The sequence below is a fragment of the Acytostelium subglobosum genome (genome assembly GCF_000787575.1).
Source record: "Acytostelium subglobosum LB1 DNA, scaffold: scaffold35, whole genome shotgun sequence".
Classification (NCBI taxonomy): Eukaryota; Evosea; class Eumycetozoa; order Acytosteliales; family Acytosteliaceae; genus Acytostelium; species Acytostelium subglobosum.
The window spans coordinates 296,910-323,310 of record NW_012236498.1 but is presented as its reverse complement, the minus strand read 5'-3'; the positions used below and the strand labels follow the sequence as shown (position 1 = coordinate 323,310).

Below are 26,401 nucleotides of genomic sequence, written 5' to 3'. Positions count from 1 at the left end.
AAACCTAAAAAACGAGCATTTAACTTTCATAGACTTGTCAATCACAGTGATAGTAAACAAAGAATACGATAACAACAACAAAACGATGATGTATGAGGATGACGAAAGAATATATGATGATGATGAAGAAGAGTCCTATAATCACAGTGAAGACGAAGAAGATGATGATCACAGTGATGAAGAAGAAGAAGAAGAGATAAAGAAGCAATTACAAAATGTACCTTTTGGAATGCTCATGGAAATGAAACATAAACAGAAGCAACAGAGAGAAGAACATTCACACCAACTTCAACGTCAAAAGCAGCAACAGCAACAACAACTACTCAAGAAACAGCCAACACAAATGAATAAGCAACAACTAAACAAACTCAAGAGAGATTCCACAAAGCGAGACAACAAAGATGCGTGCGTATCAAACATTGGAGCTCCACTTGAGACAGTGACTGTCAACTATAGTGAATAGTAGTTACTTACATCCACATCCTATATATAGACCTGTAGAGGTAACAGCCAAAGTGCCAGTATCAAGATATAAACAGGTGGTTCAGGTTAAGAAGGTTGTTGCCAGGGACCCACGATTTGATAACTTGGGAGGACAATTCAATGAGAAGTTCTACCGAGAGAAGTATGGCTTCCTCGATCAGGTGGTCCAAAAGGATATCAGCCAAATGACAAAACAATTGAAGTCTACCCAAGATGAACATCAAAGAAAGCTTCTAGAGTACGAAATACAATCGAGGAAATCCAGGATGGCCTCTCAGGCTCTGAAGGACAAGCGCAGGAAGCTCCAGGAGGAGTTGGAGCAGAAGGAGGTCGAGAGTGTCAGACAAGGAAAGAAACCTTTCTATCTCAAGCCAGCAGCACTCAAAGAGATCGAGATCAAAGAGAAGTACAAACAACTCAAGGAAAAGGGTCAGTTGGACAAGTTTATGGAGAAGAGACGTCAAAGGATGTCAAGCAAAGACAGAGTGTTCCTCCCAAGAGTCAGGCGATCGGCGGAAGACCAATAAACATGGACAACCTGTCAAAACATTGGGCGATTTTTTTGGGAATAATCAAACCTGTGAGTTGCTTTGCTGTTCGAAAGAGGGGTGATCGTCTTTCGACACAAAACTGGGTGTGTTGTAATAATCACTAATAATCACAAGTCACAAAACAACTGATCCTATTTATTTACAATAGGTATAAATATTTATATAAATTGTGTAACAACAAGATGATGGAGGACCAGAGCACAAGTGACTTGCCATCATCAAAGAAGGAGCAGGCTAGTTTTAAATGTATTACACATCATCTTACACCGAAGGATACCCTTCAAGGGCTAGCAATTAAATATGGTTCATCGGTATGCAGGAATGAATAGAGTGATCACTTTATACCATTACTAGCTTATTTCTTACAAATGTACTACTACCAACAACAACAACAACAACAACAACAACAGGTTGCAGATATCAAGAGAGTGAACAAGATATGGACACAAGACTCTTCATCGCTGCTTCTAAAGAAGACATTGCAGATCCCTATTGTGGGCGAGTATAATGATGAGGCATCAAGCAGCAGCAGCAGCAACAGTAGTAGCAACAGTAGTAGCAACAATAGTACAAATAGCGACTCCAAAGAGAGAGGCAGCACCGATTTCTTTGTCGAGTTCAACAAGAAGGCGAACCACAATCTTAATAATGTCCTCCCAGCAGTAACCAACAACATTGACACATATGCTTACAAATCAGCATCCACTCTCAGCTTTTCACCATTGGTCAACAGTGTTGACACCAAGACTCAGTTGCAGTTTGATCTCATCGATGATGAGCTCAACCCACTGTAGATCTTCATCTTTATAATTATGATCCTCATCATCAACATCATACACCAACTATAGTATAGTACAATCAATCAATCAACCCATCAATCAAATAGCGATAAATATTGAACATTAAAGAATGAACCAATGTTTCCCATGTATATCAAACGTCCTGGTGGATTCCTTCACAACCATGACATCAATCAATCATTGATGCTCCCTGTTGCTCATTGTTTGATTGAGAATCCACCATCTGAAGCCACTTGATGGGGCTGTTGTTAGTTCAGTATCCATCATTGTGGAGACGTCTGGTAGGACACTCTCTTGAAACAGCAGCTGCTCCATCAGTAGCTACCGATACGGTTAACATCGTTGGTCCATTCTAGACTTTCATCCTTACTACTTATCTTTGCAGGTGGAGATTTGAACTTCCATCTCATTGATTTAAATTCTTTTGAAATAATATTTGATGATCACCACACACTTCCCAATCACAGAGTGAACATCAATCATCACAATTTAATTACACACACTTTATTCTATTCCTTATTACAACAAACAAAGATATATATTATTTTCTTATTTTATTCATACCTAAATACATAGTACAAAACAGAATGGGAGTGTTGACATCTGCATCAAACTACCTTGCACTACTCGAAGAGGAACAGGTTGAACTCCAATCATATGCTCTAGAGAAGCTCAACACAGTGGTCGATGAGTTTTGGCCAGAGGTTGCCACATCAATAACCAAGATGTATTGTATCAGCCACTGTATTAGTTGGTAGCAGCAATGCAATCATATCGATTCTAACCAACAACAACAACAACAACAACAAACAGTAAGAATCTTTCAGACCAAAAGACATTCACTCAACATGAGCTTGCATCATTGGTCCTTTCCAAGGTGTACTATCATTTGGGTGATTTCAAGAACTCAATGTCCTATGCCCTTGCATCTGGACAGCTGTTTAATGTTCTTGCCAAGAGCGAATACGTTGAAAGCATCTTGTGTATGTTGGAGTAGTAGTGTTCTAGAACATCAATTATCATTGTCTTTCCACATTCTGACACATCATTGATATCCTACCTACACATAGACAAATTCATCGACGAGTATATCAAGCTTAGAAATCAGTCTGCTGCCACCATTGATCCAAGACTAGAGGCAATTGTCATGGGAATGTTTGAGAGATGTTTTAAGTGTGTTCACATAATGTCAGACAGTCAATACCAAACTATTTACTGACACCTCCACCACTCATGATGCATTAGGGAGGGATCATACAAACAAGCATTGGGCATTGCCATCGAGTCCAAGAGATTGGACATCATTGAGAGATCAATTGCTCAATCTGGCAACGTACAATCGATGCTCAGCTATTGTCTCAATATATGTAATACCATCGTCTCCAACAAGACCTTCCGTCAGGCTGTGTTGGCCATCCTCGTCAAGTTGTACCTGACTCTTGAGAGACCAGACTACTCGAGCATTTCCCAATGTCTCATCTTCTTGGGTGATGCCCCACAGATTGCCACCATACTCTTGACACTCTTAAAGAAGGATGATGTATGTATCCACGCAACAATCAACCACTACTGTCCAATCACTAACTTTAATATATATATATATATATCTTCATCAATATCATAGGATTCATTGTTGCTCTCCTATCAAATCGCATTTGATTTACTCCAGAACGCATCTCAGCATTTGCTTGGCAATGTTAGGAAGCTCCTACCTCAGAGTGAAGGTGCTGCAGCCGCTGCACCAGCAGAGAAGGGAACAATTGCCACAGGTGATAAGATGGAGATCGATTCTAGATCCTCGGCAGACAACTTCCAACTGAGACTCACTCGTCTTAGAGCAATCCTCACTGGTGAGGTGTCTACAGCACTCAACATGGAGTTTCTCTATAGAAACTGCAACATCGACATGCACGTTCTTCAGATTATGAAGGTAAGTGGAGAGGGGACTACGTAATTGTTCTTGTCGTCTAGGGTCATCCATAACATTAACACATACTACTTCTCTCTCTTTCAACAGTCAACTTCAGAACAGCACAAGGGTGCGATCTTCTACACTGGAACACTGTTTGCCAACTCAATCATGCATGCAGGCACCACCAGGGATGTGTTCCTTCGTGAGAACCTCGATTGGTTGTCCAAGGCAACCCATTGGACCAAGTTCTCAGCCATTGCTAGTTTGGGTGTTATCAACCGTGGCCAGACCAAGGAGTCGAGAGAGCTTTTAAAGTTGTACCTGCCAGGCGCAACTGTCTCTGCCACACCATACAGCGAGTCTGGTGCACTCTATGCACTGGGTCTGATCCACGCAGGTCAAGGTGAGGATGTCGTCCGATATCTGGCCGAGAAGGTTCACTCCACCAATCCAATCCTTAATCATGGTGCATCACTTGGACTTGGTTTGGCCGCAATGGCCACTGGCAACGATGGTAAAGTATCAACGATGGAAAGTGTTTATACAATCTCACCTCACATCACACAACTAACCTGTTACCTATATATCCTTAATTAGATATATATGAGGATTTGAAGGGTATCCTCTACCACGACGATGCAATCAGTGGAGAAGGTGCTGGATTAGCTATGGGACTTGTTATGTTGGGTACTGGCTCACAAAAGGCGATCGATGAAATGTTGGCCTACGCTCATGAGACACAACACGAGAAGATCATCAGATCTTTGGCACTCGGTCTTGCCTTCACCATGTATGGTAAGGAGGAGGTTGCCGATACTCTGATTGAACAATTGATCACCGACAAGGTATGTAGTGGCAGTAGTAGTGATGATTCATTCCAAATGTATGATACTAACACTGTTAACAGGATCCACTATTGAGATATGGTGGTATGTACACAATTGCCATGGCCTATTGTGGAACTGGTAATAATGATGCTCTCAGAAGGTTGCTACACTATGCTGTCAGTGATGGAAATGATGCCGTGAGAAGAGCCTCAGTGACGTGCATAGGTTTTGTCTTGGCTAAGCAACCAGAGAAGTGTCCAAAGTCCGTACTACTGTTGTCCGAATCATATAATCCCCACGTCCGATATGGAGCAGCCATGGCCCTTGGTATCTCATGTGCTGGCACTGGAAACCGTGATGCATTGGATATCCTAAAGAAGCTGTCCGCCGACACTGTTGGACTGGTGCGTCAGAGTGCCTCAATTGCCATCGCCATGGTGCTAATCCAATCGACAAAGGAGCAATATGCCGACACTGAGGTCTACAGGAAGCAGTTTGTTCGCTTTATCACAGACAGACGTGAGGAGATCATGTCCAAGTTTGGTGCCTTCCTTGCCCATGCCATCATTGATGCCGGTGGCAGAAACACGACCATTTCACTCTTCTCCCCAAGCGGCCACAAGAACATGCAGGCGATTGTTGGACTTGCTGGATTCCTGCAGTTCTGGTACTGGTATCCAATGACCCACTTTATCGGTTTGGCCTTGACACCCACCTCTGTAATTGGAGTCAACAAGAACCTTGAAATGCCAGTGTTCAGTGTCAAATCCAACTGCAAGCCATCCTTGTTTGCCTACCCACCAGACACCAAGCCATCCACAGCCAACGCACCATCAAAGGTAGAGACAGCAGTCCTCTCCATCTCTAGAAAGGGAAAGTTGCAGCACAGTCGCTCCGCAATGAACATCGACTCTGAGATTGAAAAGGAGAAGAAGGAGAAGGAAGACAAGGAGAAGGAGCAGAAAGAGAAGGAGCAGAAGGAGAAGGAAGAGAAGGAGGAAGAGCCAACGTTTGAGCGCAAGAACAACCCAGCCAGAATCACACCAAAGCAATTGCAGTACGTGGTGTTTGATGACTCTAGATACACACCAATCAAGAAGAGCCACACTCTCGGTATTGTTGTTCTCAAGGACAACACACCTTCTGAGCCTGAGCAATTGGTTGTTAAAGGAGAAGCCTGCCGTCAAATCACCAGTGACCAACTCTAAAGGCAACAAGGCTGCTCTGGAGGAGCCAAAGGCACCACAACCATTTGAGTTCACAGATTGATCATCATCATCAACAGGCAGACCTAGGTACCGTTAGTCGTTGCTATCTAACAATCAAATCATCACCCAAGTATATATTACCAACTACATCCAACAACAAACAACAAACAAATAAATAAATAGACTTACTATCCCTGTATTCACTCGATATATATATGTATGTATGTATGTATGTAGTTGATGTATTATCTATCTATCTATCAATTGTATTTTACTTCCTAAGGGAGTAAATCTTGAGGAAGTGTTCCGAGATGAATCGTCTTTGAATCTTTCCCGTCGTAGTCTTGGGGAAGCTGTCGGTGACAAAGATCTTCTTGGGTATCTTGAAAGAGACAATCTTCTTCTGAAGGAACTCCATCACCTCTTGTTCAGTTAGGTCTGGCTTGGATGTCTTGGGTACCACTGCAGCCCAAATCTCCTCACCATACTTGGCGTCTGGTACACCAAAGCAGACAGCCTCTGCAATGTGCTCGCACTCCAAGAGTGAGTTGTCAATCTCGAGAGGACTGATCTTTTCTCCACCTCTGTTGATGATCTCCTTCTTTCTCCCCTTGAGGAACAGGTATCCCTCATCGTCCAAATAGCCAATGTCGCCGGTCAAGAACCAACCTTGCTTGGTGAAATTCTCAATGTTTGCCGTTGGGTTGTTGTTGTATCCCTTCATGACGTTGTTGCCACGGGTGCACACCTCACCAACCTGACCAACAGCCAAGAGGTTACCCTCTTCATTGGCGATTCCAACTTCAACAAAGGCACCCTTGCCAACTGAGCTGACCTTTCTCTTTCCATCCTCTGGGAGTCTGTTTGAGGTCATTTGATGTGATGACTCTGTCATTCCATACGACTCTACTACTGGACACTTTGATGAGATTAGTTAATATATATTGTCAAAGGTAGCGAATTATCATAGCCACTGCATTGGCATACATACACCATAACATTTCTCCAAAGATTCAAACAAGGTTGGCGAGAGGGATGAACTGCAACTTCTAATGAACCTGAGGAATGCCTTGTTCGGACTATCCTCCATTGACTTCTCCAGTGAGATGAGGATGGCGTGGATGGTTGGAACGGCAGAGTACCAGGTTGCCTTGTGCTGCTTGACGTGTGCCCAAAAGCATTGTGCACTGAACTTTGGTGGAGTGATTAGGGATCCACCACTGATTAGAGTTGACAAGCTGACGCCAATCAGTCCGTGCACATGGAACAGTGGCATGACAACCATTGAGCGATCGGTCTTTGACAGATGGAATGTCTTGGCAATGTTCACCAACGAGGTGGATATGTTCTTGTGTGTCAATGGGACTCCCTTGGGCTTGCTGGTAGTACCACTCGTGTGAAGGAATATAGCTACATCTTCTGGCTGAGGTGGGTCAGCGAGCTCTGTTCCCTTGGACGACAAGTCAAGCTTGTTATCTTTCTGGTCAAACAACTCAAAGTGGTACTGGTTGGAGGCATAGTCGAAGTTGTCCTTCAATGTCCACACATTGAGACCCAACTGGGTGGCAGCTGCTTTGGCTTCAGTTAGACCATCCTGAATAATGACAAGTTTGGCATTCATGTCCTGAAGGTAAAAGTTGAACTCATCCTCTTTGTAAGATGAGTTCAAAGGTGCTGCAATGCATCTAGAAAATGTTGTACCCTAAAGATAGACCGGTTGCATTGTCATGTGGGTAGGTAAATTTAATGATTAGTGATTGAACTCCTTGTACAAAGTCTTTGAAAATAACATACAGCGAAGCAAGCAAGGATTGGATAACCATTTGGCAAGACAATTGAAACAACATCACCCTGTTTGAATCCATTGCTTTGGAGGAGATGTGCTACACTGACAGCATCCTGAAGAAACTGACCATAGGTAACTTGGCTAAAGTCTGTTGAGGTAGTGTTCGATGGCAAGATCATCGCATTGGTGCTCTTCTGTTCAAGTGCTGCACTTGAGATCAACTTGAAGAGTGTATCATTTGTATATGTATTATCAACAGCTGTAGACATTTTCTGTTTATCTTTATATCTTCTTATGCAAAAGTAGTTCTATTATTCTCTAAATCCCAATCCTGTTTCAATTTGGTTTGGTTGGACCTGGGACTAAGTAGTGAACAATACTGAGCGTTTGTATAACCACACTAGATATTTTAGTTGTTTTTTCAACATACTTCTCTACCACTGTTTTGAGTGAAGGTCAAATTATTGTTATTTGTAAATATATATATTTAATTGATAGAGAGATAAATATAACAATGGTATTCGAGGGCATAGTATCTGACGTTTTGTCAAAGGTACTAGGCGAGTACGTAAAGAATCTCAACAAGGACCAGCTCAAGATTGGTGTGCTGGGTGGCAATGTTGTGCTGACCAATCTAGAGTTGAAGGAAGATGCTCTCAACAATCTGCCAATCAACATGCCCATCACCGTCAAGAAAGGTTACCTTGGTCGACTGGAGCTCAAGGTACCCTGGAAGGACCTCAAGTCTAAACCAGTGATTGTCAACATCGACTCTATCTATGCACTGGCCGTGCCTCAGACACAGAACTACAAGTACGACGAAGAGGCCGAGAAGAAGAAGGAGAAGGAGCTCAAGAGGAAGAGAATAGAGAACTACGAGTGGATGAAGTCTATCAAAGAGGCTGAGAATGAACAAACTGGCGGCAAGGCCACTGATAGCTCATTCACTGATCGACTAGTGACAAAGATCATCGACAACTTGCAGATCAAGATAAACAAGATACATATACGTTTCGAGAACAGGAATGAGCTTGGTCGTGTATGTATACATACACCAACTACACACTCGACAACAATGGCAAATACTAATACTTTTTCCTCCAATATAGCTCTACGCAGTTGGTGTCACTTTGGACAACATATCAGCACAGTCTTGTGATGAGCGTTGGATCCCATCAATCATTGACAGTACCAAGACAAACATGATTAGAAAGTTGGCCGAGATGAACTCTCTTGGAATGTACATTGATGCAGACGCAACCTCCATGCTTGGTCTCTCTGACCACGAGTTCCACGATGCATTTTACAATGCTATCCCAACCACAAGGACACATGAGTCAATGACCAAGAAGTTCATGCTCAAACCAATATCCTCTCAGCTAAAGGTATGTTCAGAATGGTAGTACCATATATATATATGTATTAATCAACTCTTATTTGTTTCCATCACCAGGTGTCTATAAACAAAAGTGATGCAATCGACAAGGCCATTCCAAAGATCATCACAGAGTGTATATTCTCAGATATCATCTGTGCACTCTCCTCTGCACAGTACCACTCCATCATGAACATTCTACAATTCACCAATGAGTTCCTTCGCGACATCAAGTTCCTAAAGTACAGACCCCAAGTTGGAGTCAGGGAGAACCCAAGGGCATGGTGGAAGTATGCAGGTCAGGTCACACTGGAGAACATCCACCAGAGACGTTACCAGCGCTCATGGGCCTACATCTTTGAGCGTCGAAAGGACCGTATCAAGTATGTTGAGCTCTTCAAGAGATCTCTACCCAACATCCACTGGTTGACTCCTCTGACAAAACCAGAGACGGCAAGCCTTGCTGAGATGGAGGAGCGACTCAGTTTTGAGGACGTCATCTTCTACCGCTCCTTGGCCTATGCCGAGATCAAGAAGGAGACCGAGAAGAACAAGATCCGTAAGGACTTCCTTCAATCCAAGAAGGCCGATCGTACCTTCTTCCAGAACCTCTTCAACAAGAAGAAGGAGGAGGATGAGAAGGAGGCACCCATCGTCACACTGTCACACAACGAGAGAGATGAGCTCTATCGTACGATCGAGTACTCCGAGGTGATAGAGTCAGTGGAGGAGCCACCCGACTGGGTCAAGATCGTTGCCAACCTCACCATCAAGTCCATCTCTATGCAGTTGGTTGAGAACGATACGCCATTCATTGATACGGTCTTCTCGGCACTGACCGTCAAGCTAGAGCAGCGCAAGGAGGGTATCAGGGTGCTGTCTGGAATCAAACAGTTTGAAGTCTACGACCAGTTTACCAAGGGAACCGAGTATAAGAAGATCATCTCCCCTGCTCTTACTGGTGGCACTCAGCAGACCTTCTGTTCTGCCATTGTTGACACGTGTCCACCCAACAAGGCCATCGATCTACTTCTCGACCTGAACATGGAGCCTCTACAAGTGATTGCACCAAAGCCACTGATCATGAAGATAGTGGAGTTCTTCACCAATCAGGACGCAATCGATTTGACCAACATCACAAACATGGCTGGTGACTACATCGACAACTTCACAGAGAAGACAAAGATGCAACTGCAAGAGGCATTGGACACACACAAGACTGTCGCTCTACATGTCAAGATCCAGGCACCAGTCATTATCATCCCAGAGAATGTCACCATCAAGAACTCCAACGCACTGGTGCTTGATCTTGGTAGCTTCAAGTTCGAATCGGACGCGGCCAACCAAAAGATCAAGGGCAAACTAGTGTCTAGCACATCCGAGGACGATTTCTACGATAGATTCAATCTCTCTCTCGAGTCGGTCCAGATGCTGCTGACTAACGACATTCACTCTTGGAACGACAAGCGAGTGCAAAGCGAGCAACGTACACACATTATCAACCAGTTCGACGTCCACTTGTCCATCTTCTCATGCATCCAACAGGACAGTCTCACACTGACCAAGGTGAAGATCAAGGGTGAGCTACCATCCTTCAACATTGCACTGTCCGATAAGAAGTGCAAGCAGCTGATTGAGATGGCTGAGAAGTTGACCGCAGACATTGACACTAGTAGCAAAGCAGTTGCTACACTGGATCATGCTCAATCAGCTATCAAGAGCAAGGTATTGGATATGTATAGGTATATTTAGTTTAGATACTTTTGATCAAAGATCACTAACTAACATACACTCAATCACTATCTCCAGTCACTACAATGAGAATGAACAGGATGACAAGCAACAATCATCAATTGATCTTCTTATGAACCACAAGAAGGTCAGCATGAGCTTCAAGATCCGTTCGATTGGAATCACAATATCGAGGGAGCAGACTGACTTGATCAAATTGGTCATTGATGGTTTGACCGTATCATTTGCTCAACGAACCTTTGATTCAGTTGGCAAGGTGGAGCTCTCTAGACTTGACATTGATGACTTGTTCACTCGCAGCAATTTGAAGAAGTTGGCCACATCCAACCCAACCAAAGACATTGAAGGAGGTTCAAGTGATGCATCACTTGTTCTGATCAACTTTAAACAATACCAAAGTGTATGTATCATAGTTTTTAATAATAATACCAAACAACCAACTAATTTAATTCTCTTGTATTCATTCAAACAATACTAGGATTCACCAGAGTTCAAAAAGGTTGACATGACCCTTGATGTTAACTTCCAGAACTTCTACTTGGTGTGCAACCCTCCCACAGTACATCAGTTGCTTATGATTGTGCAGTCCTTTGACAAGAAGCCAGTCATTGGTCTCCAGAAGTCAACAATCCAAGTGATCGAGAAGAGAAAGAGACTAGTCAAAACACTTAGAGTTGGCGGCCCTGCAAGCTCTACTCCATCACCATCTTCAGCATCACCTGCCCTAGAATCATCCTCTGAGCAGTTCACTGGAGACTCTGCTCCTTCGCCCTCTACTGCGCCAACCACTAGAAAGGTGACAATCATCAAGAAGGTTCTCAAGAAGAAACCACCCACTGAGAACATTACCATCAGTGTAGTGGCCAAGATCAAGAGTTTGGGTCTGGTGCTGAACCAAGAGACCAACAGACGCATAGGAATCTTCTCGATCAATGACATCATGGTGGAGACTGTCCTCTACAAGGACACAAGGATGACCCTTCGTGGCACGCTGGGAAGCATCAAGCTTGAAGACCTGACAGACAACCCTGCATCTCTCTACAAGCATGTGATCACACCTCAAGACCAAGAAGGTTCAATGCTCACATTTAGCTTCAACACACATCCCACCACGTTGACCAACTATCCTGGCTATGACAGTTCGGTCCAGGCCAACATCAAATCGATCATTGTCAATGCCCAAGTTGGCTACGTCTATCAGCTCCAAACCTATTTACTTGGAGGAATGCTTGACCCCATTCTCAACAAACCAGTTGTACCAGTGCCCGTGGCGACGTCGTCAAGCAACCAAGCTGGCAATGAGTACTTTGACTCCATAGACCCACTCTCGACAAGTCTCTCAGTTGACACACTCACACCAGTCAGTCGTACCAAGCTGGACATTGTCATGGAGACACCGATCTTTAGAGTGCCCCAAGCACTCAACTCCACCAATATGATACAACTGGAGCTGGGCAAGATCATTGTGTCCAACCGATTCGATAACTTTAGGGACACAGCACAACCCTTGGACATCATGAACATCCGTCTAGAGTCCTCCAACATGACCATCCATGACAATGACAACGTCTCCAACTTCCTTAACAAGATGGACCTAGATCTTGCCTTGACCAGATTCTTGATACCAAATCACCAGATCGACGTCGACGACCTTGTGATTGACATGAATCTGTCAAACATCAGTTTCCATCTCACGCAAAAACAGTACGTCTTCTTCCTTAAGATGATGGACAATGCTATGCGTGCCATTGGCAACGTGCTACAGACTGTGTCTCTGCCCCCACCCCCATCGTCTGATATCCCCTACTATGGGGAACACGAAGTGCTCAAGAATATGGGCAAGGTTACTCTATCGATGAACATCACTGTGCCAAATCTCAGCTTCAAGATATCCACAACGGAAACAGACATTGCCATGTTTGAGATGCGTCAAATGGTGATCCAGTTCAAGACTTCAGAGAGACAAAAAATGAAGTTGGACTTCTCTATGGACTCCATCGTGTTGACAGACGCTAGAAGTGACTCACCCAACATCTTCAAGAACCTAATGGAGAATCATCAGTCACGAAAGGCTACAGAAACAGTTTCCTTCATCACAGTCGGCTATCTTAGAGATAGCTATCTTGGCGACCAGTACATCAACCTGGAGATCAACAATCCATGCCTCTTTGTGTCTCCAACGCCCATCTTTTTGATTGTCGACTTCTTTTTGAAGCCCCTTCAGACACTGGAGCAGTCTGCACCAGTTGTTCCCGAGCCCACTACTAGCAGCCCCAAGTTCTTGGCTCAGACGCGAAAGCTGAACCCAGAGCTACTTAGAACTCCAACGATAACCCTCTCGTGCAATCTCAACGTAGAGGTGACGATGGTAGAGAATGAGGCACAGGCAAACACAAGGTGTCTCGTGGCCAAGACCAAGTCCCACGTGTATTTCAAGCGTGATCCAAAGGGAATGGAGAACGCCATTGTGTCTCTTCGTGACACCAAGATCAAGATCTTTAGACCTTCAGTCGCTGTGGACTCTACTGTAGATGGATCCAGACAAGGATCACGTCCAATTCAAATCCTCAGGTCATTGGATCATATCAAGGTGCAGTACATTAAGGAGAACGAGACGGCCGACTACTTCAAGACCAAGATATCTGTCACCAGTTCCATCATCAAGACCTATTTCTCCTACGATGATATCAACACGATCCTCAAGATTGTACAGAACCTTAGCATTGCAACGCAATCGTCCATTGCTCAAGCGGCCAACAACAACAACACAGATCTGTCCTCCTCTACTGCCTCTTTTGATCTCTCCTCCAGCATCAGCTCAGTGGACGCAGGACAGCTTGTCCCGGCCTCTGGTTCATCCAGCCCTGACCTTTTCATTCAGAACGAGTTCCTGACCTTTGAATGTCCTTCAATGAGCGTGCTCCTGATCAACGAGTCCATGGACATCTACCTACCGATCGCTGAGCTCTACCTATCTGGTCTACAGGCAAAGATTACCAATTGGTCCACGGAAATGGAGCTCAAGACATCAGTCACTTTCAAGGCCGACTACTTTAACGAGAGTCTCATGAAGTTTGAACCATTCATTGAGGACTGGGGCTTCAACTTTGACATCAAAAAGACTGGCAAGAGGACACGTGCCACCTTTATGGCCACACGACAAATACTCAACATGAACGTGACACATGCCCTTCTGCAGACACTCGCATCCACCGTCCATCTGATCAAGCTCAAGGACAAGGAGAACAAGACCTCACTCAAGAGCAGGATCGTGTCTTCAAACTCGACGCTCTCCAAGTACCTATCAAAGAAGGTGACCTCACCCGAGGATCTCCAAGAGTCCCTCCTCTCTGCCTCGACCTCATCTTTGGGTGCACCCATCAAACCCAAGTTCCATTCTCATTGGCTCATGAACTTGACAGGTTGTCCGATCGACTATTCTCTGCCCGTTCTTGAGGCCATGCAGGAGCTGCAGGACGACAATGAGAGTAGTTACTCTGACTCTCTCTCAATGTCCTCTGCCACAATGTCCACGACATCCCAACTCTCCACCCAATCCAGTCGCATCAATGTGGCCAACAACGTACTACAACCCGTACAGATCAAGGCAACCAAAGGCAGAGACTCCTCCATTGGTGCAAAGACCAGCATTGACCTTTTCATTCATGGTTGTCGCCTGGAATCGGTCTCCCTGGATGCTATCGGAAGCAGAGTGTACCGTCTCAAGCAACCCCAACAGCAAGGTCTCAGCGCATCAACCACAACAATCGTACCTTTGCAAGGTGACATTGATATTGATGTGGAGGCAAGGCTACAGCGTGATGGTAGCAAGATAGTGTACATTCGCTCAATGGTGCAGTTTGTCAACAACTCGTCAATTCCAATGCATCTTAGTTTCAAAGAGGACAACCATGTCGACTCTGCCGTGCTAGTGCAACAGAACGAGAAGTACTCGGTACCAGTTGACGCCTTCTTTGGATTCAGTCGGTTCTGGATAAAGATGGCCAACTCACCACATTGGTCAGAGGCTATTTCTCCTGCAGCACTCGTTAGCGAGTTTGAGAAGGAGCAGGCCAAACTGGACAAGAAGCAAGATGGAGCTGTTCGCAGAGAGAACAGTCGACCACTCAAACTTGTGGATCGTCTCGAGAGGATATCTTTTGTTGCAGTGTCAGTTACCAACCAGACCCACCTCCTTGGCAACAGTACCGTCCCAGAGCTCTCAAAGAACAAGTTCCAGGTCATATCAATCAGTGCGCAGGTTCAGATTGAGAACCTGCTGCCAATACCATTCAAGATCAGGTTCGCAAAGGATGAGGAACCTGTTCTCATTGCCAGTGGGGAGAAGCTTGATGTCTTCTCCTATGCGCCAGGCACCAACCTTAGTGTCAGCCTGAGCGACATTGAGAAGTTCCCCGAGACCACACAGACCTTGATCAATGGAGACAATGTGGCCAAACAGTTCAAACTGCTCACCTCTCAGATGACTGGCAAGGAGCTGACACTTCAGGTGGAGAAGTTTGAGGAGGTCAAAGGCATCAGAGTGCTTTCCTTCTATTGTCAATATTGGTTGGTCAACAACTCGATGCTGCCACTTGTGGTCAAGGGTGATGGTGAGGAGATTGCTCTGCCTCCAAACACTTCCACAGCTATGAACCCACCCATCCTCTACCACTCCAACAACATCAAGCTACGTGTTATTGACGGCAACACTAACAACAACCAAGTCAAGTACTGCAATTCGGTTCCCATCGTCACGGTTGGACACACTGGATCACTCTCGATCCCAGGTTCATCTCACGCCTACGAGGTCTCGTACTCAATCGAGTTCTGTCAGCACTCCAAGTTTGGTCTCAGCAAGGTAGTAACCTTTACACCTCGCTACGTAATCCAGAACAAATTGGACTTCCCCATCATGGTGTCCCAATACGTCAAGACCGAGAAGAAGATTGAGCGCATCGACCTGATGACCCTACAGCCAAATGCTCACAGTCCTCTACACTGGACTGTGCCCACCGAAGACAAGTCGATCAGTATCAAGAGTGCATCTGGCACACAGGAATGGTCAGGCAGCTTCAACATTGATACAGTGTGTGAAACGATCGTACGAATCAGAGACAGTGAACCAGCCAAGCCCTCTGTGCATTGTAATGTCACCATCATGGAGGAAAAGGGAACACTCTATGTTTTGATTCCAGAGGCCAGTCAAGAGCATCCACCATTCTTGATTCAAAACGACACACCCTACAACATATCCTACCACCAAAAGAATGCACTGCCAGCCAACCAGCAGAGATTCGATCACCTGACACCAACACTCACGATGCCTTTCGCCTGGGACGAACCTTCAATGCCATCTATACTCGTTGCCTACCTTGACGGCGAACCAATGAAGCGAGACCTTAAGCTCAACAAGATCACTGGCTACGAGGTCAAGGTGAACTCGATCACAATATACGTGACGATCACCGTGGAGCGCACAAGCCGTCTGGTCAAATTCTCCACACACTCCTCCAAGTACAACCTCATCAAGCATTGGAAGGAGAATGTCAACACCAAGGTGGACAGAGAGGCAACCGAGTTCCAGTTCTTTGTCAGAATGTCAGGAATCGGTCTCTCTGTCATTGACCAGTCGCCTAAGGAGTTGTGCTACGTCTCACTGTCTGACTTCTTCCTGCAGACTGAGCACTCAATGTATGAGACATCACTTGAGGTCAAGATTGGAGATTTACAGTTGGACAACCAGCTGGTACGCACAGAGTTCCCAGTCATGCTCTTCACCACAATGAAGGGTGACAACAGAAAGGACTTCCTACATCTCTCGGTCATCAAGTCAAACTTTGACAACATTGATCACTTTAGATACTTCTCCATATTGATCCAGGAGTTGATGCTAGATTTTGAGGACAATTGGTTGAAGGAGGTTTTGGACTTTGTCAACTCAATGCCTGACTTCCACAACCATTCTGCAAGCCATCATCATCAACAACAACAGTCACAACAGCAGCAGCAACAATCCCTCACCGACTCTGGTCATAGTATACCAAATCTTTCCAACTCCATCACCAACACACATATGAATGACACTGCTCAAGAGCTATACCCAGTATTCAGCATTGAGCCACCAACACTCGACTCAACTGCACATAGAATGGTGTACTTTGCACTTCTCGTACTCAATCCGATCAAGGTCAACATCACACTGTCCCTCCAGAAGGATGGTCTCTTCAAGACTGATCACAAGGCCCTCAGCTCTATCGAGGGACTTGGTCTCTCACTCACAAAGTTGGACCGTGCTCCTATCACATTGCAAGGTCTACTGATGGAGCATCCATTCTCCTCATGGAACACAATGATTGACAAACTCAAGTCCACATACATCAAGCAAGTGATTGGTCAGTTCTACAACATCCTTGGCTCCATCGATATCATTGGAAACCCAATTGGATTGTTCAGAAACTTTGGAACCGGTGTTCAAGACTTCTTTGTCGAGCCAGCTCAGGGTCTCGTCAAGTCACCTGCAGACTTTGGCAAAGGTCTGGCAAAGGGCACGAGCTCATTGATCAAGAACTCTGTTTTTGGTACGTTCAACACCATCTCAAAGATTACAGGCACCATTGGATCTGGTGTTGCAACATTGTCATTCGATGACAAGTATCTTCAAGACAGAAAGGCCCAGCAGTCCAAGAAGCCCAAGCACGTTGGAGAAGGTTTGGCTATGGGTGGCATTGGCATTGGTAAGGGATTGTTCCAAGGAATCACTGGTATCGTTACCAAACCCGTTGAGGGTGCCAAGAAGGATGGCTTCCTAGGATTCGCCAAAGGTTTGGCCCAAGGTGTCATTGGAGTGGCGGTGAAACCAACAGCAGCAGTCATTGATGCTACGACCAAGGCAACAGAGGGCATCAAGAACACGACCAACCTCCAAGAGTTCAAGGATAGAAAGAGGCCCCCAAGATGCTTTGGTGCAGACAATGTACTCCGTCAATATGAGGCACTAGAGTCAGAGGGCTGGTATTTGTTGAAGACCACTCACAAGTATAAGCACTCTGGAGACAACTACATATGGCACTATCCAATCAACCACGAGTGTTTGGTGATTCTGTCAGACAAACGACTGATCTATCAGAAGATCAAGAGGAGCATCGTTGCAAGCAACTTTATGTTCCAGATACCATACGAGGTTATCAAAGAGGTTCTATACGTTCCTGGCAATGGTCTGGTCTTGAAACTCAGTCCTCCACAAGATTTGTCTCTCCTAGAGCGCTCTGTCTCCTCCAAGGTGATTCCTGCTGATGATGACAACATGAATATGATATTCAACATGAAGATCGACCATGCACTGCGTCTCTTCAACGAGAAGAAGGGCCGACAATATGATCAGAAGTGATCAACTCCCTTCCCACACACACACACACACTATCGGTCTTTATTTCATTCTACAGTCAATACAAGCTAAATTCTCATTCCAACTAACGCCTTGGAACTCGTAGTAGACTGTGCAAACACGATTGTCAATTGTAATTGACATCATCAACAACTAGATGCGAACAGTCGATGAATTTGAACGCTGTAACTTCACCTCGCACTATGATCTTGATTCTCCGTGAACCCCAGCTAGGGGGTACGAACAGACGAGTAGATTGCAGTGTGGTTTGTGTTTCGTGTGATGTGTATGTTGGGTGGATCGCGCCGGTGATCGACCTGATTATCGGGATGAATACTTATCACATTCAACAAGGTCATTTTCCATTGGTAATTTGAACTTATCACTGTGCGAATGATGTGGTGAGCAATGGAATATCTTTGAAGTAAGTAGCCAAAGTACACATTGACTTGCCTTCCTTTTTTTTCTCCTACACCTGCCACCGATATCAGCTGGACAGTGCCTATAAATGCCTCCCCAATACCGTTCAATAGATCATCAAAAAGTCCAATATCGATATTATCATGTCATTAATTAAATTCTATACCATTCTTATTATATTGTTGATATGTTTGAATCTCTCTGTTGCAACCCTTGAAGGTTATCTTCCATTTTGCCCACATCAATGTCCAGAGCATCCAAACTGTCACAAGATGTCCGATAGTGCCAAATTCTGTTGCCATGTTTGCTATTAGTAGTAGATGCTCCAAAGATTTATCTCCGATATAGTAATTACCTAGTTCCACTTGAATAGGATCTCAATGTGGACAAGTAATCAATAAATACTTTGTATTTACAAATTTTATAAATCATTCTTCTTGTTTTCACAACAACAAATAACTCAACAATAACAATGTCTGCAGATAACAACAACAATAACAATGAAAAGAAGAGAGCTACTAAGCTATGCGAAGTATGTCTTGATAAAAGACCTGTACTAAAGAGACCAAAGACTTCACAGATGATATGCAAGGACTGTTTCTATCAGGTGTTTGAAGATGAGATACATCAAACAATCGTTTCGAACAATCTATTTCAAAAGGGAGACAGGGTTGCCATCGGTGCATCAGGTGGAAAGGGTAACTTCCTTAGTTCAGATTATCCCAACTACATATGAATGCTCACACCACTAATACTACTACTATAAATAGACTCTACAGTGCTGGCAGAGATCATGACATTGCTCAACAAAAGACATGACTATGGACTAGACCTATTCCTTTTGTCAATCGACGAGGGAATCACAGGATACAGGGACGACTCATTGGAGACTGTCAAAAGGAATCAACAACAATACCAGATACCCCTCAAGATTCTTTCATACAAGGAGTTGTACGATTGGACCATGGATGATATAGTAAAGGAGATTGGACTGAAGAACAATTGTACATTCTGTGGAGTCTTCCGTCGCCAGGCACTGGACAGGGGCGCTGTCCTACTTGGGGCAAACAAGATTGTCACTGGACATAATGCCGATGACATTGCAGAGACCATCCTGATGAATCGTATGTGAACTTTAATCTATCTACTTCTGCTCTGGTCTGGTTACTTACACATAATAATAATTCTACACACAGTGCTTAGAGGAGATGTACCTAGACTTCAGAGATGTGTAAACATTGTCACAGGTAGTGAGGGTGCTTTACCGCGATCCAAACCATTCAAGTATACTTATCAGAAGGAGATAGTGATGTACGCCTACTTTAAGAAGTTGGACTACTTCACAACAGAATGTATATATGCACCAAATGCCTATCGTGGACATGCCAGGGACTTTCTGAAGGACCTGGAGGCTATCCGTCCATCTGTGATCATCGACATTATCCACTCTGCAGAGAACTTTGCCTTTCGTGATGAGACCAAGATGCCAGTCCAGAGGAATTGTAATCGATGTGGATACATATGCTCAAACGATATATGCATGGCGTGTGATCTACTGAGGAACCTCAATGCTGGCATGGCAAAGGTAGCATTGACAAGTAACTCTTTGCTTAAATTCAACAACAACAACAATAACAATAACAACAACAACAACAATAATAACAACAACAACAATAATAACAACAACAATAACAACAAGGACAACAACCAAATTGGTAGCTAACAATAATAATCATTTATACTCAAACAACTGATTACAACGGATATTTATTGATGGCATTAATATAGTAAGGTTTGATGTGACCTGAGTTGTAGAGACAATGTCTAGTGGACTGGCTTGTTCTTCAAACGGAGGAGTACCTCTCTCATTCTGGTAGTATCTTTGCTGGGTGGTGGTACATTCTTGTCCTTCTTCTCCGAAGAAGATGATGATCCTGCAGCGGCCGATGAGGCAGAGGTTGGCTTGGCGGTGAGGTCAATCATAGAGACAACAGCCTCCCAAGAGTCATCCTTGCCAGCAGATGCAGCAATGTTGTCATTCTCCAATGTCTTGTTGTGGTCTCTGTTGTTCTTGAGTGCTGTCTTCTTCTTTGACTCACGCTCAGCGTAGAAGTTGTCCAATGACTTCTGAGCATCCTCTAGCTTCTTTCTTCTCTTCTCATCCGACACTCTCTTCTTCTCTGCCAATGCCTTGTCATGCTTCTCGTTGAACTCTCTATTAAATTGTCGTCACCATAAAGTTAATATTATCACTAATAATATTATAAAATTGAACTACGTTACCTAACAGCAGCTGGGACCTCAACAGTCTTGGGCTTAGAGTCATAATTGTTTGCTGAGCCAGATGGTGATGACATGCTATGATCCTGCTGTTGTGACCATGCGTTGTTGTTGTTGCCATCAGACACAGTTTCGAAAGTGATAGTCTCACCTTCCTCTGTCGGTACGTAGTCTCCCTCAATGATCTCCTCATGAACCTCGACAGATTCGATATTATCTTCAAATGGATCAGACATCTCTTTTAATAATGTATAAAGTAATAGACAGATAGATAGATAGATAGCTTAATAGATAGTGATAATGTGATTGAGTGAATGAATGAAACACGTAGGTGACCTGTGGTTGATGATCATGACGGGAGAGGATCAAGTTTTGATCAAAAACAATAGTTGTTTGACTTTTGGCAATCTTTCTTTTATTGCTTTTCAACAACAACACAAATAATATACAATAGATAAACAATGAAGATACAAATAGAGGGTTCAACATTGGTAGATTCATTGCCATACATAGATGCACCTTTAACAGATCGTATGTACCATACTTCTTACTCCGATGCTGATTCCTAACTTACTCTATCATCATCACCACTCAGAGGAACAGTCAGTTATCAATGAATTGATTCGAGAAGAGATGTCTAGGTTTGAACCTCCTGACTACTTGGCCCAACTACCAGCTGCACATAGTTTTGATTACAATGTATGCTAATCACAAACAATCCGTAATATCCTGTGTTACAACACTTGGAACCAATACTGACCTTCCTTTATTGAACCTCTCAGAGCTTTAACTTTCTAGAGAATGAAATGAATAGAATACAAGAGAACAAGACAATGGAGCAATTCAACCTTACCAGATATAAAGTGGAGAAACCACCAGCATCAATGAAGCATGATGTTGACGCGTGGCAGAGCGCAGTGGACAATGCAAAGGCACAGTGCGAACATCAAGAGACAAGGAGGACAAACCTACAACTTCTGCAGAGATACGGCGTTAATGCATGGAAAAAGTACCTGGAAGACTATCAACGTCTATACAAATCACTCAAGGCGCACCACGATGAAAATGTACGAATGATGGAGCAGATTAATGTCAACAGAAAGTTGGACCAAGAGACAGTACAGACAAAGATAGAGTCAAACCAGCGCAAATGGTACGAGTTGGTGCATAAGAACAAAGAGATTGAGCAAGAATGTTTGCGATTGGAGATTGCCATTGAGAAACTGCAACTGGAAAAGGAGCAATTTGATAACAAGTGATAAAAAAAGCGATTCATTGTCACACTTTCTCGTCCTTGAATCGATTACATCTTATGTTTACAACAACAACAACAACCATATCAAAGACCATCACAACGTTGTTAAGAGCAAACAACTTTATATTGCCATTCACACCTCTGAGATCCTATTCTCAAGCTATCAACAACATCACCGACGACGACAACAAGAAACGAGATAGTATAATCATGCAGAACAACAAAGGAGAAATCATCGATATCACTCAGGTCTACATTCGCGAAAGGTACTCAAACAACAATACACAGAATGAGAGTTTTGTCTCGTGATTGCATAGCTAACTAATATATACTGAACTAGGAGTGGGATAAAGACTCCTTGTGTAGATATATGCAAGTTAGACTCTGGTACGAACCAATGTTTGGGATGCTCCAGGACACGCAATGAAATAGCAGGATGGGGAAGAATGACTGATGAAGAGAGAGATCTCATCATTGAACAATTACCAAAACGCAAGTAGTAGTAGTTGTTTGATTATTGTATAAACTATTGTTATTACTTCACTCAGATTGAGATTATTATTCATTGATCAACCAGAGCTAGATACATTGAATAGATAGATTATTGTTATTACTCCACCACATTCAAGATGGTGTGTGTGTGTGTGTACGTATCGATAATTACCCGGTTTAGGCAAAGACATCCAATGACAATCTTGTCATCCCACTCAACCAATGAGCATCCATTCCAACTCACACATACACACACACACCATCTTGGATGAGTTTCGTTGTTTTCCCAAGACAATCTCTAAACACTGTTGTAAACTTATTATTACTATCATTACTTATTATTACTAATACTTTAAAATTAAAGTTGAATTGGCTGATTTAAATGACTACCAAGACTACCTTGTCCTACTCGAATGCATCATTGAATACCAGTGCCTCTGGAGTCCATTCTAATTTCTATAGGAATAATGATCCACACAGCACTGGTAGCTTCCATAGTTACTATTCAAAAGATGAAGAAGAGAATGAAGTCTTTTATGACGCCCTGGAAAGCAATCCAGATTGGTCCCTGTCCCCAAGTGCTCTATTTCACAAACTTACACCATCACAGAGTTCTGGTATAGTCTCCAACAGCAGCAGCAACAGCAGTAATTTTAGTGACAGTGAGGGATCTCTGGATTTGACGGATAAATCAATAACAACCTCTAGTATGCATTCAGGATAAAATGATGATGATCAGTGTCTAACAATCCAGTTCATATCAATAGCAGGTATTGAGAAGTTATCAAAAGATAACTCCTTTAAAAAGACTAAGAAGGATGCCCTACACAATTTATTCTCATGCAACAACAGCGGAATCAAGAGCCAACCAAACATATCGACCATTTCCTCCTCACCAGACAAAGATAGTCAAATATCTCAATCTGATCTCAATATTTCAACCCCAAACAATACTCATCAAGAGAGCAGGATTAAGAAGCTCCTCAAGAGATATTCCCTCTCCGAGAACAATCTGGAGAAAAAAGCTCAACCCTCTCCACAGTCAGCATATAGTAGCCCTCACGAGACAAGGGTAGCAAAATGGCTAAAGAGTCTTCAAATTAACAATATCCCGGCAATCGTAAGTGGTAGCTAATTTATTATTGAGTTGACTGGTTGTTAACTCAATTCCCTATAGAATAATCGAAAGAAGTCAAAGGAGTTAGGCATATCAAAGTTTAGTATGGTCCAGAGCATCAACAATGCCCACAAAGGGTCGATATGGACTTTGGATAAGAATAGTAGTGGCACCAAACTAGCGACCGGTGGATCAGACGGAGTATTAGCAATTTGGAGCCTCCCTTTTGAGGGGAGTTCGCCATTACTCCGATCATTGGTACAATTCCAAGCACATGAGGAGCACATATTGGATATCAAATGGATTGATGAAGATCGACTTCTCACATCTTCCATCGACACCAAAGTGAAGCTATGGAATATCAAAGACAACAATTGTACTGTGTACGAACATCACGATTGTATAGTCTCCACAGTCGTAGACAAGGTAGGTCAGTTTGAGGATAACACAAATATCGATCTTACAGATATTAATTGTTATATTTATATACATATTTAGACAAAATCGATATTCTATTCAATGACTTTGGATGGATACATTCGAAAATGGAGTATTGATGACAATTCCAAACCCTTGTTCGAACTAAAGTTGGATGAATTCATTACCACTTCGGTATTGTCCTTTAATCCCTACTGTCTGATTGTTACAACTCATGTTGGCAATGTAATGGTCTACAATCCAGAATCAATGGAGCTGCTACGAAAGTTTAACATACGCGACAATCACATAAGGAAAAGAGGTGCTAAAGTACTGGGAATGTGTCTAGTTTCCAACTCTCAAACCAATCTCAATGATGTAAGTTCCACCCTAAGCAGAATTAATGACCAACAGTAACTAATTTTCTCAATCTATCAGTTATTGATATGCTCAAAGGATTCATGTATTAGACAGTATTCACTCAAGGACTTCCGAAGAGTGTGCAAGTATACTGGAATGAAGTTAGAGAATCACCAGGTGAAGCCCTCTGTATCTTCTGATCAAAAGTCGATTCTGATTGGAAGCGAGGATAACATGATTTACATTTGGGATAACTTTACCTTTAGATCAGACGATAACAAGACCAATAACAGCAAGTTGACTATTGAGACAACAGAGGCGATCGTTGGACAACACAAACCAATCTCAGCAACTCTAACACACAATCTCGGTAATGTGGAGTTTGTAATTGCCGCCGACACTTCAGGCAGTATATTGGTTTATAGTCTTTGAAGTAATAAAGTAGATTTGATTGCCTCAACACAATGACAACAATAACTTTATGTATTTATTAAAGACCTTTGGGTCATGTACTTTTGCAATCTGATCTATTACTTGGCGTTGGCAACAGCATCAGCGATGGCATCTGCCACATAGTTAATGTTCTTGGTGTTAAGACCAGCAACACTGACTCTGCCACTGCCCAACATATAGATGTGATACTTCTTGATGATGAACTCCACTTGGGGTGCAGTGAGACCAGTGTAGGTGAACATTCCAATCTGGCTAGTGATGTGAGTCCAGTCGCCTGGGACATTCCTGACACGCAAAGCATCCAAGAGTGCCTGACGCATCTGAATGATTCTGTTGGACATTTGCTTGAGCTCGGTGATCCAGAGAGCGTGGAGCTCTGGGTCGGCAAGGACAGTGGCGACAATACGGGCACCATGGGTTGGAGGGTTGGAATACATGGCACGGATGTCCATCTTAATCTGTGACAACATCTTGGGCACGTTCTCTGGGTTATTGGAGACAATAGTGAGGGCACCGGCACGCTCTCCATAGAGGCCAAAGTTCTTGGAGTACGACTGAGATGAGAACATCTCGAATCCACGCTTGAAGAACAGACGAGCCGAGTAGGCATCGCGATCGAGGTCACCACTTGCGTAACCTTGATAGGCACAGTCAATGAATGGGATGTGCTTCTTCTTCTCCATCAAGTCGGCGATGATACCCCACTGCTCATTGGTTGGGTCACATCCAGTTGGGTTGTGGGCGCACAGATGCAGAAGGAAGACTGAGCCGTTGGGTGCGTTCTCCATGTCTCTGAGCATGCCCTCAAAGTCGAGGCGGTTGTTCTTGTTGTCATAGTAGGCGTACTCTTTTGAAGGCACACCAGACTCCTTGCAGATGTTGTGGTGGTTGGTCCATGTTGGACGGGAGGCATAGACAGTCGTGCCGGCTGGGAGGTATTTGCGGATGAAGATGATACCGATACGGAGTGCACCAGTACCAGAGAGCGATTGGACTGTAACCATGCGCTTCTCTTGTCCCTTCATAGCATCACCGTAAAGAAGCTGTGCTGATGCTCTGTTGAACTCTGGGATACCATCGATGGTGAGGTACTCTTTGCTGGCACCGAGCAGACGTCTCTCTGCTTCAAGTACGCACTTCAAGACGACGGGCTTGCCGTTGTCGTCACGGTAGGCGCCGACTGAAACATCAACCTTGTTGGGTGATGGATCGGCCTTGAAAGCAACAGACACGCCGAGAATTGGGTCGGCAGGTGCCAATGGAACTCCCTCAAAGAGAGATGGTTTGTTGGTGGAGGCAGCGGTGTTGTTGTTCTCCATAATTGTGTCGAATGGGATAAACAACGAGTTCTGGAGTCTAGAAGTAACTTTGCTTAGAATATCTGATTGCTGTTGCATGTTGTGTTGTTGTTGAACAGTTGGTTAATGTGAATGAACAAGAGTTGTGAGCTTCAAAAATAAAATAATTAAATAATTAAAACACTAAAGTGGTTAAATATAGAGTGAATGAATGTTTGAATATGTATG

At 43.7% G+C, this 26,401-nt stretch overlaps 10 protein-coding genes across 10 annotated transcripts; 7 read left to right on the top strand and 3 right to left on the bottom strand.

Moving 5' to 3' along the window:
- Nucleotides 1-55: 55 nt before the first annotated feature.
- Nucleotides 56-1,007, top strand: SAMD00019534_118750 (hypothetical protein; the record flags this gene model as incomplete). The annotated part of the gene is made up of 2 exons (XM_012893023.1): nucleotides 56-405; nucleotides 494-1,007. Coding segments are annotated over 2 exons (864 nt in total), but the record flags the coding sequence as incomplete, so codon positions are not given.
- A 395-nt stretch (nucleotides 1,008-1,402) lies between these two features.
- SAMD00019534_118740 (hypothetical protein) lies at nucleotides 1,403-1,828 on the top strand (the record flags this gene model as incomplete). Its single annotated transcript, XM_012893022.1, has 1 exon — nucleotides 1,403-1,828. The coding sequence occupies one exon, from the start codon at nucleotides 1,403-1,405 to the stop codon at nucleotides 1,826-1,828; it is 426 nt and encodes a 141-aa protein (XP_012748476.1).
- Nucleotides 1,829-2,421: 593 nt separating this feature from the next.
- SAMD00019534_118730 (hypothetical protein) lies at nucleotides 2,422-5,842 on the top strand (the record flags this gene model as incomplete). Its single annotated transcript, XM_012893021.1, has 9 exons — nucleotides 2,422-2,561; nucleotides 2,648-2,817; nucleotides 2,905-3,007; nucleotides 3,080-3,374; nucleotides 3,459-3,764; nucleotides 3,852-4,260; nucleotides 4,344-4,591; nucleotides 4,654-5,630; nucleotides 5,704-5,842. The coding sequence occupies 9 exons, from the start codon at nucleotides 2,422-2,424 to the stop codon at nucleotides 5,840-5,842; spliced, it is 2,787 nt and encodes a 928-aa protein (XP_012748475.1).
- A 210-nt stretch (nucleotides 5,843-6,052) lies between these two features.
- On the bottom strand, nucleotides 6,053-7,836 carry SAMD00019534_118720 (hypothetical protein; the record flags this gene model as incomplete). Its single annotated transcript, XM_012893020.1, has 3 exons — nucleotides 6,053-6,700; nucleotides 6,773-7,483; nucleotides 7,576-7,836. The coding sequence occupies 3 exons, from the start codon at nucleotides 7,834-7,836 to the stop codon at nucleotides 6,053-6,055; spliced, it is 1,620 nt and encodes a 539-aa protein (XP_012748474.1).
- A 206-nt stretch (nucleotides 7,837-8,042) lies between these two features.
- SAMD00019534_118710 (hypothetical protein) lies at nucleotides 8,043-18,057 on the top strand (the record flags this gene model as incomplete). The annotated part of the gene is made up of 5 exons (XM_012893019.1): nucleotides 8,043-8,606; nucleotides 8,677-8,952; nucleotides 9,021-10,521; nucleotides 11,408-16,726; nucleotides 16,769-18,057. Coding segments are annotated over 5 exons (8,949 nt in total), but the record flags the coding sequence as incomplete, so codon positions are not given.
- A 916-nt stretch (nucleotides 18,058-18,973) lies between these two features.
- On the top strand, nucleotides 18,974-20,224 carry SAMD00019534_118700 (hypothetical protein; the record flags this gene model as incomplete). The annotated part of the gene is made up of 3 exons (XM_012893018.1): nucleotides 18,974-19,199; nucleotides 19,272-19,625; nucleotides 19,698-20,224. The coding sequence occupies 3 exons, from the start codon at nucleotides 18,974-18,976 to the stop codon at nucleotides 20,222-20,224; spliced, it is 1,107 nt and encodes a 368-aa protein (XP_012748472.1).
- A 101-nt stretch (nucleotides 20,225-20,325) lies between these two features.
- Nucleotides 20,326-21,017, bottom strand: SAMD00019534_118690 (hypothetical protein; the record flags this gene model as incomplete). Its single annotated transcript, XM_012893017.1, has 2 exons — nucleotides 20,326-20,716; nucleotides 20,785-21,017. The coding sequence occupies 2 exons, from the start codon at nucleotides 21,015-21,017 to the stop codon at nucleotides 20,326-20,328; spliced, it is 624 nt and encodes a 207-aa protein (XP_012748471.1).
- A 225-nt stretch (nucleotides 21,018-21,242) lies between these two features.
- On the top strand, nucleotides 21,243-22,040 carry SAMD00019534_118680 (hypothetical protein; the record flags this gene model as incomplete). The annotated part of the gene is made up of 3 exons (XM_012893016.1): nucleotides 21,243-21,312; nucleotides 21,377-21,480; nucleotides 21,564-22,040. 3 exons carry the CDS (start codon nucleotides 21,243-21,245, stop codon nucleotides 22,038-22,040), a joined length of 651 nt encoding a protein of 216 aa, XP_012748470.1.
- A 343-nt stretch (nucleotides 22,041-22,383) lies between these two features.
- SAMD00019534_118670 (hypothetical protein) lies at nucleotides 22,384-22,533 on the top strand (the record flags this gene model as incomplete). Its single annotated transcript, XM_012893015.1, has 1 exon — nucleotides 22,384-22,533. A coding segment is annotated over one exon (150 nt), but the record flags the coding sequence as incomplete, so codon positions are not given.
- A 2,419-nt stretch (nucleotides 22,534-24,952) lies between these two features.
- On the bottom strand, nucleotides 24,953-26,272 carry SAMD00019534_118660 (hypothetical protein; the record flags this gene model as incomplete). Its single annotated transcript, XM_012893014.1, has 1 exon — nucleotides 24,953-26,272. One exon carries the CDS (start codon nucleotides 26,270-26,272, stop codon nucleotides 24,953-24,955), a length of 1,320 nt encoding a protein of 439 aa, XP_012748468.1.
- Nucleotides 26,273-26,401: the final 129 nt, after the last annotated feature.